Here is a 15,329-nt window from a genome sequence, read left to right as displayed (position 1 = left end):
CGTATATTAATTTCTAATTGTTTTCGTTTTTTCGTTTCATTGCTCGAAAGAATACGTATAATTCATCGAGCGACACGTGGTTTCATTACAAAACAAAGCTTTATTCTTAATCATTGTTAGTTACATCGTTCGACAATGTATCGGACTTGCTACGTATCGCTCTTAAGGTACACTTTATCGAGTAAACAACGTTAAACTACTCCCCTAAGCTGGCCTTGTCTCTTTCGTTCTCGAATGTCGATTATAAAATATGCATCTGTTTTTATGTGCTATCTAACGAACGGCTGTTAACGGCGATAGATTTTACTTCTAATTTGTAATATTCACTCATTGTCAGTAAGATCAATCTTCTTCTTTATATCGTTCTTGGTCCACTAGGATTGTATGTTCGAAAGCGAATGCGGCCCTACAACGTAAAAAGCTCGACGAAGCTAACACAGACCACGAACACGGTTACTCGTTTATTCGTATACTACGACGCGTGATAAATATCTTCCTTAAAAGAATCGTAAAATTCCGGGTGTATATATAGATTCATAAAACTCAGACTTCGTGCGAAATTATGGACGTGCGAAAACATCTTCTCTCATCCTTATATGGTTTTGAGAATGGAATTGAACGTTCGAATGGCAGTGACCGAGAATTCATGGCGAGCTCAACGTGCCCAATTTTGAACTTATTATCGAATGGTAAACATTTTTGCGACAATCAACGTCTAAGTGCTAAATCCAGCTGACGTCTAGCGAGATATTGGCAAGAGTAAAGCACACGTTTGTACATGGACGTTTCTAACGAATCGCCAAAGTAAAAGTCTCCGTCGAGGGGTAAATTTTACGAAACAGAACTTTGGAAAATGTATCCCTTTCTTTTCATTCATATTTTCGCCTTCTCTAGAGACCTTTTCTTTGGCATATTATCTATGAGACTAATCTCTTCTCCCTTTTTCTTCCTCTCTCTCTCTCTCTCTTTCTCTACATATATACGATCGTTTCCAACATACATTAGCGATTAATATTACGAACAACATGGGCGACATCGCTTAATTAATAAAAATACAACGTTACGTAGGATTTCTCACATATAGCGTACTCTGACGTAGAGTTTACTCTTCGTGATCCTTCTTCAGACTTGTAATAGTGCGTGGATCGCTGGAAAAAAAGTAATCCGACGCGGACATTTCTCATTCACTTACGCTCTAACGATTAAGGTTTACTTATACTATCGTACCACAAATCACATCACTTAGGTTCTATTACGAATATGGTAATCATAGATTTGCACTCGTATCACCATCTTTGTATTCTACATGGACAATTTCCTATCTAGTGCACACGAAATAGTTCGTAGATCGAGTCCTGAACTCGCAACATCTCCATAGTAAATACGAAACAACAGACTACGGGGATGGCCACGGTTCTCTCAGCGATTCTTTCTCCTACGTATCAAAGCATCAAGTTGTACTGAATCGAGGTTCCGGTCTTTGCTCTCCCCTTACATCGTTTACCACTTAATATAATACTACTGTTTCTCGACAACTATCTCGTTATTGGTCTAACGATAAACGCGATCACACGTTAACCGGTCTAACGTTGTCGTCGGACTGTTGTTGTTCGCCACTCTGCCAACCCGAGTCCAACGTCGTCGAATCACTCAAGCAACACTGAGGTGTTTCTTCTTCCTGACTGCTTCTGTAATCCCTGTAATCCCTTCCCCTTTCAGTCTCCTCCTCCCTGAAGTATCCAGAAGTCGCTGGACCTTCTTGAAGCTGCTCGTCGTCCTTCGACGTGTAGTAAGAGTATCGGCCTTGTTGAATGACCTCGTATTGCGCATCAGGCGCTAGAAAAGGTCCTCTGGCACTTCTGGGCTCGTCACTGTTCGCGTAATTGTCGGATGGTATGTCACCACCGTCCGATGGCAGTGGCAGAGGCATTCTGGATCTCTTTGACAGCTGTCGTTTACCTAGACGAGCTGCCAAGTAGTCCACGCCCTCTGAATGCTCCGTACCTATGAAAATCGGGGTGAATGATCAATGGCAATGAGTGGCGAGCTATCTTAGTTCCCTTCCAATTGTTCAATCTTCAGAGTGTCGTTATATACCTTCTTTCTCTACGGCCAAATCGTAGAAACTACTCTCGGGTCCGCAACACGAGGACACATCACCGAAGTACAGTTCACTTTCCGACTGTTTTGGTCCAGGATTCGCTTCCTGCTGGAACGCATTGTTCTCTACGCCCTTCAGAGGCTTCCTGGTTCGTCTGCCTTTCATAGTGCCCTCGTTTCCTCCCTCTGGATCGGTGCTGTTCGAAATTTCTTCGGCGTTTTCGTAGTTATCCGATGGCCGTTTCGCAGATCGTGATCTGTGATCTGTGAAAATGGTGATTTTGTTTTTTTTTTTTTTTGTGAAAAGTAAAACCAAAGAAGTTGAAATAACGGTTTTCACAACGAAGTAGAAATAAAACGGCGAAACGATTTAATTTTCCTCGCGGACTAAACAAAAGCTTCATTCTCATTATCGATATAGTAATATAAACGTTCGCTCAATTGTCCGTTACCCAGCCACACGAATTCATACTCCTACGATTATCGAACGTATTTCTCTCTTCAAACTTCAATCTTTAATGAACATTTAATTGCTCACCTTCGTTGTTCTCGAAGTTCTCCATCCGTTTGGCAATTCTGGGTCTTTGTTCCGCAACTTGTGGTCGCCTAGCTGGGCTGTTAGGGTCGCTATAAGGTGGCGGAGGACCCCATAGCGGCACTGGAGTCTCTAAAACACTGTAAGAAGCCGTACTAGGGGTGTACGGGCCGTTCTGCGTGTTTAATACAGAGTAAGGGCCACTCGATTGAGAATTAAGAACGCTATAGGGGCCATTCGTGTTTTCCACGTTGGCCTCGGTTTGTCTGGTCTGAGTGTGAAAGCCATAATTCGAGTCTGGACTCGGAGCTGGTCCTCTGGATCTAGACCAAGGTAGCCGCCATCTTCTGCAAGGTAAAAGGAACGACCTTTGAATTTGCTGCGACAATTAACATCCTATCGACTTCATTATCTTATCGCGAAAGAAACGAATTTCAAGCACACCGAACGTATCTTCTACGCGCTGGAATTTCTTTTCCCATAAAGCTGGATATTTCGTAGAAAATGTTACAATGGCCGGCGGATTAATTAGAAGGCACGATCGGAATTTTTCGTTGTTAATTTGACCGAAAGCGAACTTCAAAGAACGGCTCGTCGTTCGTCATAATTTATTTCTGAAACGGAGGAATCCCTCCTCTAAATGTCAGAAGAACAGAATAGAATCCCAGCTTAATTAATGCCATACATTAGCGGATTACCAGAATACAATGTGTCCTGGGAGCCTGGAGGGAGCGTTGCCTCGTTTACGGGTTTATTGCACTCCGCTACCGATATTCGTGACATTCGTGAATGAAATCTATTGAATATGTATCATTACTCGCAGACAAATGCACCGTGCGCATTTGAATCGCATCAATAATTTCTCAATAAAGTTCATCGGCCACCGCGTCCCGGTATTGAATTCGTAACGATTCCGTAACAGTCCTCGTCACGTGTGCTATTATTATGTGTAGTTTTACGAAGACAATTTAAACGACGTTAATTCACTCAACGGTGTCATCCCATGGTTTGACATCGAGTCAATAAAACGCGGCACGTTTTCAAGGTTAGATCGATTAATATTTCGAATGTAATTTCATAACAAGTATTGTACATTGTAGGTTTACAGTGTACGCTCGTGTTCGTACCAAACGTGACGCTTATCTAAAGCACGAGAATATCAAAGAATCAATTACTCGATCAGAATTTTGTATTCGTGCAAGATTTGCGACCCAATATATATGCAATATATAAACACAAGAATCAGAACGATAAGTAAACGTATAATAATTATGTATCGTTGTTTCGGCAGTTTTCTAATATAAACCCTATTTAATATAAATTTAAATGCTTTGAAATTGGAAATGCCCTATAAATGTGATCTTCAGGATTATATCGTTCTTCGACTCTCCGGATTTGATTATACTGCCGACTTTCTCAGAATTCGATTTTTCGAGTGTACGAACCTGGATGGCGCCAAATCGGGATTCGGCGTGTAGAGATTTCCGGGGGTCTGCGCCCACCAAGGACTAGCACCGCCACAATCGTTGCAACATCCGCAGGAACCAGTCGTCGGTCCCACGGTGCCTCCTTGGCCGTAAAGAGATCTGCATCTCAGTTCCAACTGCTCCCAGTACATTTTCTTCTTCTCGTGACTTAGTAACTGGTACACCAGCATGCACGAGAATATGCAAGCTAAGATTCCAGCGACCGAAACTCCAAACAGAGCCCTGAGACAGGCGTGTAGAGCGCCGTGAACCGCCTCGCAGTGGGGAGTGCCTTCGAAGAGAACTCCAGGATCTCCTTCTGGCGCCCCGTAACACGTGCACGACCTGTGGTGATAATTATCGAATAGAAACTATCGATCTCGCCGCCGTGTAAAAATAGACGAATATACCAACCTCGCTTTCACGGTATAAACGCATTTTCGAAGACCTTGCAACCGGGACATGTGTATCACTGTCGTCGTTACTGTGACCAACACGCATACCAACGCACATACCACTCCAACAGATCCACAGACTTTCATCTACAAAATATTAGCGTTTTAAGGAAGGGATTATATAGGCGAGACGATATTATTTCGATTAGGCCATCCCATAAGTAACGTAGTTTACGATTGGGTTAAGTTCGAAGCAGTGGAATTTGTGGCTATCAGATATTCATATGATTCTCATCTGCGTAAGTTAATCTATCACAAGGATCCTATTTATAAATAGGAGTAAATTCCAAGATGTCTTCAAAGAACAATGTTATAAGGTCATCGTCTCATTCTGCCTTGCAATCTATAGAGTTGATCGTATGAGGAATTAATAGAGCATATCTAATAGAAAAATGTAGAAAATGATATAAAATGGGGGAAAATTAATTTACAGTAATAGGTAATTTTTTATCTGTATCCGATATAGGAAAACCAACGACCGTATTATCTGGTCATTGATAACGGCTTACCAAAAGTCCGTATCTGTGCTTCCGTCTGGCGAGTAGCATCGTGAATAGACCCATTAGAATTAACTGAAAATTAATACGAAATGCAGGTGATCATTTGCAGTAGTTTAAATACCTTGTGTCTTCATTGTTTCCGTACGCGGTCTCGCTAAAGGGAGATCGGTTGATAGACTCCGATCTTTGCCTCTTACCATTATGCCAGGAATGTAAGATGGTACAGTCTCAAAGAGAGCTAAACTGGCCGTGTGGGCTGAAAGGACCGCGTGTACCGCCAAAAAGAGACTACCGACCGCAGCGCTCAACCCACCACAAAGGCAACAAAGGACAACGTACTTCTTGCAGCAACCACCTTCCCCCGTGTGGCCTGTAAAATTAAAATCGGTCACAGCACTGATAGTATGGAAGCGATAGGCGAGGAATTAAAAGGGAAAGGAGTATTCGGTAAAAGGGGACGGGAGTGGTATGCCTCGAAAGTCCTCAATGAAACGCTTCGAATATTTTCGTCTTTGAAAAAAAGGAATAAGAAAAAAACGAGAGAGTGTTAAGACGACGACGGTCGTAATATTTCACGTCGAATCTTTCCGCTACGATCGCTTCAAAGGATGCCTCTAAGAAACACGTAATAGCTGGAAGGATATCTTTCGGTGGCCAAACGGAATCTTTTGTACGACTATCGACCCTTTTCAGTCAAAAGGTCCTGCAAGACTTATTCCCATCGTGCGTTGGCTCCTTCTTTCACGGGATAATGATTGTCCTTGCGTGAGAACCCAACAACGGGAGCTTTGATCTGAGTACAATGGGAAACGTGCCTTGAGCGAAATTCTGCGAATCTTGTTAGTCAATGATTAGCCCTTAGATCACCTTAATTCTCTTCCCCTTTTAGCTGTATGGATATTTTAGAAAAAGGAAAAGGATTGATTGTCCGACGATGATTATGTTCATTTCTTTCGAGCGTTAATGCGTTAATGTACCGAGCAATAGTGCGAATAACGAAGTATCGTAGTAAAATACAGCCTACAAAATTGTCTTCACACGCCGCGGCGCATCGCACAAATGCTATTTTTTACGATATGTAGCCGAAGTATTTCATTCTCAATCAGTCGGGCTCGACTCTTGTCGTCGAAACTCTCAATTGAGCCGACCACGCTGTATTGGAAATTCCTTCAATGAATGTTGAGCGTTGGGAGCGTCGACGCTACGTCGTTTCAGAGACAATAGCAGAGTCTTTCTCTCTCTTTCTCTCTCTTTTCTCTCTCAAAAGAGAATCGACAGAGCTGAACTTTTTAATCAGGTTTCCCATTAACAAAGAAGGGTACTGTGCCCTTCTGTAGCGCGGATCCGGAAGACAAGTGAAGAGATCATCTTCTGTAATTAAAAATCTAATTATTTTTCTGCCAACGAATAAAATCTACGAAGATCACGCGGCTCTGACGCCAAATAAAAAAATCCTCTCAACCAGAGACTGTTATTCTCACAGTCCCACGCGATTCCCAAGAATACAGCAGTTTTGCTATAACGAAATGGTCAACGCAACCATTTTCGTGTTTTGACATACCTGGCCATTGTCGAACTTCAACAAATAGACCCCAAAGGCAAAAGACGAATTGGAATGCCGTTCTTTTTCTAGGAATCTGCTTTCCTTTAGCTTTGTCAAAGAAGGTTTACCGAAATCTCGTTCCCAATGGCTCGTAAATCGTTTTTCTCGAATCGAACGTGCGCAACCTTGCTTCATGCTTGTTGTGCTCTCTATTGAAACTACCACGGAAAATCGTTTTACCAGATTCCTCCGAATACCTGCTACTTCTCGTGAATACAAACCAAGGTTTAGGATTGAATTGTTAAAGTGTACCTTTGCTACCTGGGCTGTTAGAGTTACGATCTGGTGAATCGTAGGTTTCGAAGCAAGCGGAGCGAAACTGGCATTTAAATGCCAGCATTCAACCACAATGTGTTTCAAGGGTAAAAGGAAATGGTTGGTTCCCTGATTTTCCTCGAAACGCTCTTTCAACAGACGAGCTTTTCTGTGGATAAAATGCCTTCGACTTTTTACTCCCAGTTCAAACCACGCAATCTTTCCAAGCTTGCTCTCTAGCTGAATTCCTGATTATATTAGAAATTCTAAAACTACTTAATCTACGATGTATTGAATTTTAAAGCTTTTTATCGAGTCAGCTCTTATAGAAAATCAAACTGTGTTTTATTAAGAAGCCTGTCGATATCTATTTATACGGCAACCTTTTGTTATCCACGTGACCTTCCACGAGGCTATGCAACATATCTTCCCGCCGGTAAAAATAGAACGTGGATGCTAGAAAATGCACATTCCCTATTCGGAAATGTAGTAGACATCGGTGCGTTTAAAATTTATATCGCATGGAAATAATTTAGAAATATTTCATAGACGAAAGAACCGGGAAGTTGAAGATCGTGACGCGAGTCAAGGTATCAGGAATTCGAAATTAATCGCGTATTTCCATTCTTACAAACATTCTTCTCTTTAGTTTTGTAATTAATTAAGTCGTTAACTTAACTTTGCGACATGTTATGCGCTCGTGATATAAATCGGTATAACGAATTACTTACAACAATAAATATTATAATATGATATGAGAAAATATAATAAATAAACAGTATATCTTTGAAATATGTAAGAAGCGCGTTTCTTCCTCTACAGAAAAGAAACGAATGTTTGAATGGATTACTTTAATGACTCATTGTACCAAAGGTAGCTTAATGGAGCAGCTAATATCAGATTATGCGGGCACGTAGATCGGTGGTACAGACTGGGGTTGGAGGGCCGATTGATAAATTAACAAGAAGGGTTAATCGGCATACCGCAAGGGTGAGGGTAATGCGATCTCGGGAAGTGCGCGTGGTTTGTCGGATGTGGCAAGTGGGAATGCGAGTGTGCCGCCATTGTGAATGGATAACCCTGGTTATCCATCTCCATTTCCATTCCAAGTCGGCACCGGACTATCTGCAGCACTGGATATCCGTCCATTTTCTTCTTTACAACTTGCACCTTAAAGGAAAAGTTTCGTGGATGTTTTCGTCACTCTTTTGTCTTTCCAAACCAACATGTATCAGACACAGTATCCTTCGTCATCGAATATCCAACGTTATTAAATATTTACATCACTATTACACGGTTATTTCTTCGATGTATTTAGAGTTTAGGTCACAAAGAAGAAAAAAAGAAAAATTGTACCAACTTGCGTTAAGAAGAAATTACAACGCACACTATCTTCCTCGATAGTTTATGAATCACGTTTACGCATCAAACGAGTTTCTCCACGAGGGGATGTTTTTCTCAAGGTCAATTCTTCATCGCGCACTTTCTCATTAATCGGTCCACCTTCGCGTATGACGATCACCAATGTCAATTATTTTTATATCCGTGGGGTCGACATTCGACCTATTCTTACGGCAGATTCTTGAAAATATTTTGGACAACACATAGATCGATGCTAGTATATTTCCAGCTATTCCTTGCTCTTTACACTCTCCGTTGGATACTTGGAAACGAATGCGAGAGCACAACAACTCGAGAGGCACTCCACGAGATCTCTGTTGGCCCGCACGTTGGCTGAGGTGTCCCACAGGTGGTGGTGGTGATTTCGGAACGAAACCGAGGCTTGGGATTCCTTCGAAGGAACATCCAAGATGGCATTCCTTGCGCGGCCATTCGCCAGCCAGCTTGGATTAATAGCAGAGAGGGCAAAAGTATCCTGTTGTTCGAATCACAGCATTCTTCGTCACGATGCTTCTGTTCTCGGTTGCTGCGAGCATCGACTGGTCGATATACCGTGACGATTCGAGCGACTCGACGCGGTCGAGGGTCGAAATTCCACGGGGGTTGCTCCTCGAAGCAAGTAGAATCGGTCAACGATGCGTTCCGGTGTCGATAACGCGTGGCCGCTATTGATAAAGGGGACAGCAACGATGGTAGATGCGGCCTTGCTCGTCATTCTGCTGATACTGCAGACATTCTGACGATCGTCAGGCGAGATGACTAAGGGTGGAGCTACGGGCTACCATCCCCGTCTACGTCTAATTTCAACCGAGTTTCAGGAAATACTGTCCAACTGCGTGACATGCTCGCTTTAAGCGGAAATCAAACGGGGATGGGAAGAGTGTTTGGAACACAGGCGATATTGTATATCCGCCATTCAAATTGGCAAGCCAACGTGGAAGAGATATTGATTCGGTGTTGCGAGAGATACAGTGTTCGAATATTGCTTCAAGTGTTTCTCTTTATATTCGCTACTTATGTAGCACGGTACAATTGAGGAGCTTTTTGGAAAAAGGCTTCATCGATCGATGCGTTAAATCGACTAACTCGCTTTCGAAGCTTTACTTCTGGTTGTTTACTATCAATTACGTTCGAATTAATAATTATCGTGGCTCTCGCAGAACTTTGCCATTTCTATTTACGAAATGAAGAAAAATTTCATAGCAGGTCAATTATTTCGTTAGAAAATACACGCGCCACCTTTACATATCTATCACATACTTACAAGTTAAATGACTCGACGAAAAATGATCTGAGCAACGAGAAGAAGGACAAGAACTCGAGAGGATATTTCCAATTAATTAGAGGAGAGTTTCCAAGTTGCGTGAATTCAAATAATCTGATGAAGGTTATTAGACATTTTTCCCTCAGAAATCTCGTCAATTTATTACAGCGTTTTGAAAGAATACACTTTCAAATGATTATAGTTGTTACCAAGATAAAATAAGGGAAATACTTACATTGATTGACGGACGTAGTTTCGTATCGTCTAGTTGGCCTAGGGGGTGGCCGCGGAGGAAGCGCTGGAGGTTGATGCGTTCTTGATGTCACTTCAACACCTCCGTCGCTTTCCCCCTCCTGCCCCCTCTTGTTCCCACCGGTTTGCACCACGTGACATTGGCATTTACTTTTCGACGGAGCGGAGACCTTAAATGTAAAAACTGTGTAAGAAGTTCAAAGGGTAAAAATGATTTTGAGAATGACACGAAACTGTAGTTACAGAATACATGCAACAAAGTTGCCTGTCAGTAGTAAACAATTAAATTATATTTATCATACTGTTGTCACGCCAGTAAATTGCGTAATGAAACGTTATAGAAGTCATGCGAGTAACAGTTTTGCATCAATGGCTAAACGAGCTAATGATTAACGATCGTTGTCGTCTACAGACGTAGTTAGATTTTGGTAAAATATGTTAAATTGCTTAAAAATTTGAAATCACTGAAAATTGAATTTTCTACATTCAGATTTTACCCTATTGTTACACTTGCATCTATATGACCTAATTGTGTCGAAAATATAGTAATTATTAAGGTATAATAGCCAACAACCGAAACAGAATTCTATTTAGATTCATATAAAAATTTGAGTTTTATAATAATAACTATTTCTCGTTAAATTCTAATTTTCAAATCTAAATTTGACAAGAATACCTGTATCGAGTCGACTCCGATAAGAGACGTATTTTTGGTATCGTTATTCTGCGTGTGTTGATGTCCATGAGCATGCATGTGCGCGTGATGATGTCCATGGTGCTCCAGGCTCGACGGAGCTCTGTCTCTTTGCCTGGTATCAGGGTGGCTGGAATGCAACGAATGCACTTGTTGTAAATGGTGATGATGATCGTGGACGTGATCTAGGCGACTGTGCGTTCTCGTATTGGCGTTCGACGAAGAAGACTCGCAGGATATGCCAGAGCTGACGTGATGATGATTTACGCTCGAATGTCCGGTCAAACTTCCCGACGAACTACCGTGATGATGGCTAGCTAATGGCGTAGTCGAGAGACTGCTATTCGCATTGACCACGTGTCGATGAACCGCTGGCGAACCGCCATGATTTAACATGCTCGAATTCGACGAAGCCCCGCTCATTGCACTGGAAGTGCCGTGGTGATCACTGGAGAAACCTGAGTTTGAAGGGTAGTGACTGGTCAAGCCGGTGCTACCACCGAGACGATGATGACTCGTCGGTGAGTTTCTGTGTACCATGGTAGTAGATGTCGATATTGGATTCGAATGGTGATGAGTATTCGGATTTCCGGCTGCAGCTTGGCTTCCATGATTTGCATTGGGGCTACTTAAAGGACCAGAGTTTCCATGAACGTGGCTGGTTAAGCTTGGCGCCAGATTTGCATGATGGTGCGCTGCTATTCCTTGTGGACCATGCGGATGATGCACGGTTGCCGGACCGTGATGATGGGTCACGTTCGTTGCCTTGGTGTTCCCGTGATGATGATGAGTGTGTTGTCGCTGGTGCTGCTGAAATCCCATCAATCCATCTGCAACGTCCAAATTCGTAGTGCTTCGGAAATTGTCGGCGTGCTTGTGCACGTGCGCGTGAGTATCACCGTGGAAGTGTCCGTGGACGTTACGTTCCGGCGACGTCGGCTCATGATGGTGTTGATAAGGATTCAGAACCTGCTGAATATTCTTCAGCTTATCTTTGCCCGAAGCGGTTGCTTTCTGCGATAACCCTGTGTGATCCTCGAGCTGCTTGTCCAGATCTTTCGCGGACGTCTCGAGCAACGCCGAGCTAGACTCCAACAAAGGACTCGGGCTGGAAGTTAGGCTGTGTTGGTTGTCCTGTAAGTTGCCGGATTCCTGAACTCTTCGCGCAGCCTCGAACGCCAAGTTTCGAGAAAGATCCAAGTTCCTTGGACTGCAGGAAAGATTGTGACCGTGTCTCGATAGAATCGCGCTTTGACCTTCCATCGATCTCGTATTCGGCGATAAGCCGGCCTGATGCTCCAAAATATCGACATTCCTGGTATTCTCTAAATTGATCTGTTGGCTTTCTTGATGAGATAGCGGACTTTCGAGTCTTCTTATTGGTTCGAAAGCACTCTGAAGTGCCTCTAAACCCCTAGGGAGTTCTTGGTTGTTAGAAATTCTTGTACTTCCCACGCTCCTCTCCGCCCTGTCCCTCTGTGTTCTCATGGAATCCATGCTACTCATTGCGGAGCATTGGCAAGAGTGTTGCGGACTTTCCGGAACGTCCAGGTCGGTAGTTAATTGCGGTTGGGACATTGTAATACCTGAAAATACGATCGTAGTTGCGTGAACCGATTCGTACCAACGGACAATTAATTATCGTTGAAAATTCGAGTGGCGAAACGACGGCGTAATGGGCTTTCATCGATTAATCGTCTATCGAAGGATCTGAGAACTGGAGAGATACGCCGCGGCACGTTCGTTTCCGCGATCTCGATCGATCACGAACCGTTCGCGGATCAGTCGCATTTCTCACATCTCGTCGGGAGCCGATTCGTTTCCATACAGCCGCCTCCGTTCCACTTGATAAATCGTCTTGGATTACAAAACAGTGGAAGTTGGCGTAAGCGGTGTTCACGATCACGAAATAAAAGCATTTTCTTCTCTGTGGAAAATATCCACAGCCCGTGGCTACCGAATTACGAATTTCAATACTTTTCGCTCTTTTCGTTCAAAAGTATTGGGGTATAAAGTTGGAGTATTTTTCCCAACAACCTAACAGACAAGTGAATTTTTTGTACGTGGTTCTAATTCTACGATCAGGTATCGTGCAGTAGCTGCAATGTCATGGAATCGGTCGAAAAAGAGAGTCAAGAAGTTCGCGACTTGTTGATTATCTGTGAGAAGATGGCAATCAGTTAAGAAACTAACGAATCTCCCAATTACGACGTAACGCGGTATCCGAGTAATGGAACGATGCTAACTGCGGATCTCGTATCCGTTCCGGACACGGAAATGCGGAAAACTTTCGCAGCCTATTAGCGCCTTCCGTCGTTAAAACTTCTCGAATAGCTTTCAAGGAACTTATATAAATATCTCGGTGAATATTAGACGATTCTTCTCGAGTTGTGAAGAGTGGCTTTCAATGGTTCGGCATTGTACTTATTCGAAAGAATTCCACCCAACAATTCGTTCCATATTACCTTGTTAAGAAATTGTTACGAGTTCCGATAATAACTACCATCGACAACTATCGCTGTATTCTTCTCAAGGTGTCAATTAACGATTTCGTGTATGTACAACTTGCACTCGAAAGAAGAGTTACATGTCGCGTGGTATACAGGTTCTATGGAGGAATTATATGTAAGGATCACCGTCGCCATTATTACGATAGATAAATTTAACATCGTGTCAGCATAAAGCATCGTAATTTAACTAGATCCATATACCTATACTATCTCCTATGAATATTTGTACATGTAAAATTGTTTCAAACGTATCAAGTATATTTCAAATGGAATTCTTGATTCGATGATGACATTTCGTGCCTTTTATAGAGGAACAATTTAAAAATCCAATATTTTGTCAGTCAGTTTCACGTCAAAACTGTCTTCTTGTCTGATTTTACGTTTCTGTCGTTTTCTTGAATATTTCAAAAACGATGGGAATATCGATCGAGGAGTTGCAGCAAGGCCGGAAGAAAAGTATTTTTAAAGGACAAGTCGCGAGACAGATAAATGAGAAAAAGTGTATTATGAAAAAATATCAACCTTCTGATGGAATTGCATAAAGTATCCAAATACTTCTGAGCAGTGGCGGTACACGAATGTTGAAAATCGGATCCTACATCGATGACATGTTATTAAAAATTCAACACGAAATCATCCTGTTATTAGTCTCCTTGTAAACCATTATCGGTGACAGTAAGCAGATCGACTTGTGTCTACTTTAAAGGAAAATCTGCTTAGGCTAATGGTACCTTGCGCTTCACCTGCAAAATCGATCACATCGGTCGCTACCTTAAAGCATATTTGGTATCGAGCATCTAGTTGCAGGTAACCAGCTCGAAGTAGTTCTCGTAAGTCCAACCGGTGGACTCTTGGCCACTTACATTCCTCGTATCTCGTTATACGAGCGCAAAGGCTCTGAAGGCCATGGTCAAGTTCGATGCCGATGGCGTTGCTCGGACGCGGTTAAGTTTTTCTGTCGTTCGACGATCTCTCGATCGAACGAAGAATGGGAATACTTCGCGGCACGTGGATTTAATTTCGTTCAAGCAGAAAACCAACGATCCCCTCTTCCTCCTCCTCTCGAGTTGCCCGCTGTTCCAGACGATTCTCACGGAATGCTTGATTCGTCAAAAAAGTTTCTCGCGGTGTTTATATGTAAAATGTCCTGACGCTGATGTAACTAAGGAGGTTATGGTGCTCGATTGATAGGTGGCCAAGTGGCTGAAAATTGCTTTCGCTTGATCTTCTATTCGCCGAAAGAGAAAAGGAACAGAAAGACAGAAATATAATTTCGATTCGAAGAGATAGAGGATCGCTGATGAAACCTATAACAGCCTTTATCTAAAGGTTAGAAGCTGCTAATTTCTAACATTCAGATAAGCTATCTGCTTTGCTCCTTTTGCTACGAATACCGGTTTCACCGTCACGTATAAATGGAACGCTTGTGTCAACAGCTTCGACTTCGTCACGAAATTTTCCGATATCGACACTTGCACCATCGTAAAGTTTAAATGACTTGTCGAATGTTACAGACGCAGGACGTTATTCTTTCGAGAAGAAAAAAATCTCCAACGAATCATGCGAATACCTCCCACTTCCGATCAATTTTTTTTCGATGTTCAGATTCCCTGGCCGTTTCGTTTACACGGGAAAGCTCGAGCAAATTGCGAATCCAGTATCCATCGCGTACTCGTACTAAAAGAAAGAGATAGTTGCGGCTCACCTGCGCGATCGAATATTCAAGTGCTCCCGTCTGCCGGATCCTCTCAATCACTGTCTCCCGGTGACGCTCCTTCCGCATGCCCGACGATCGGAGCTCGGATCTGTACACGAGGCAGAAATCTATTTTCGAAACGAACTCTCTGTTCCTTGGTCTTCCCACTGGAATACCGCGCTACGTAAGTAGGCGTGCGCATTTTTGAAACGTTGGAGCACGCCTGGCGCCAAAAACGACCACCGTATACCGTAGACCCCGGTGCACAGTACCACGAAACCTTTATCACATGCACGTTCCTCTTCTGGCTGGTGTCGGCGAAACAGTATTCTCGTTAATTCGATTCCGAGAGACGGTTCGCATCGCGTCGCGTCTCGTGTAGCATCGCAACGGCACACAGCACAGCGCGGCACGGCACGGCTCGGCACGATCACACGACGGTCCCACGGGGACGGGTGAAAACGAGCGACGAGGCTCTATGGAAGAAAGGAAGCAACGGTGGATAGGAACGGAGCGCAATATCGTGAGAGACTGTTCTTGCCTTCCACCTTCACTGGCAGCCGTTCTGCCTTGGAATGTGCCTTTGCCCCCTCTAACC

At 43.1% G+C, this 15,329-nt stretch overlaps 1 protein-coding gene across 1 annotated transcript; it reads right to left on the bottom strand.

Moving 5' to 3' along the window:
- Nucleotides 1–80: 80 nt before the first annotated feature.
- On the bottom strand, nt 81–14,898 carry LOC126872637 (uncharacterized). The gene is made up of 10 exons (XM_050632738.1): nt 14,741–14,898; nt 10,508–12,111; nt 9,815–10,001; nt 5,254–5,426; nt 5,066–5,128; nt 4,516–4,643; nt 4,081–4,446; nt 2,639–2,982; nt 2,098–2,364; nt 81–2,004 (listed from the first exon to the last, which is right to left on the bottom strand). The coding sequence occupies exons 2-10, from the start codon at nt 12,101–12,103 to the stop codon at nt 1,568–1,570; spliced, it is 3,561 nt and encodes a 1,186-aa protein (XP_050488695.1). The 5' UTR covers nt 12,104–12,111; nt 14,741–14,898; the 3' UTR covers nt 81–1,567.
- Nucleotides 14,899–15,329: the final 431 nt, after the last annotated feature.

This window comes from Bombus huntii, chromosome 13 (genome assembly GCF_024542735.1).
Source record: "Bombus huntii isolate Logan2020A chromosome 13, iyBomHunt1.1, whole genome shotgun sequence".
NCBI classification, from domain to species: domain Eukaryota; kingdom Metazoa; phylum Arthropoda; class Insecta; order Hymenoptera; family Apidae; genus Bombus; species Bombus huntii.
Note: the sequence above shows the minus strand (reverse complement) of the source record. Positions and strands in the feature narration are given on the sequence as shown.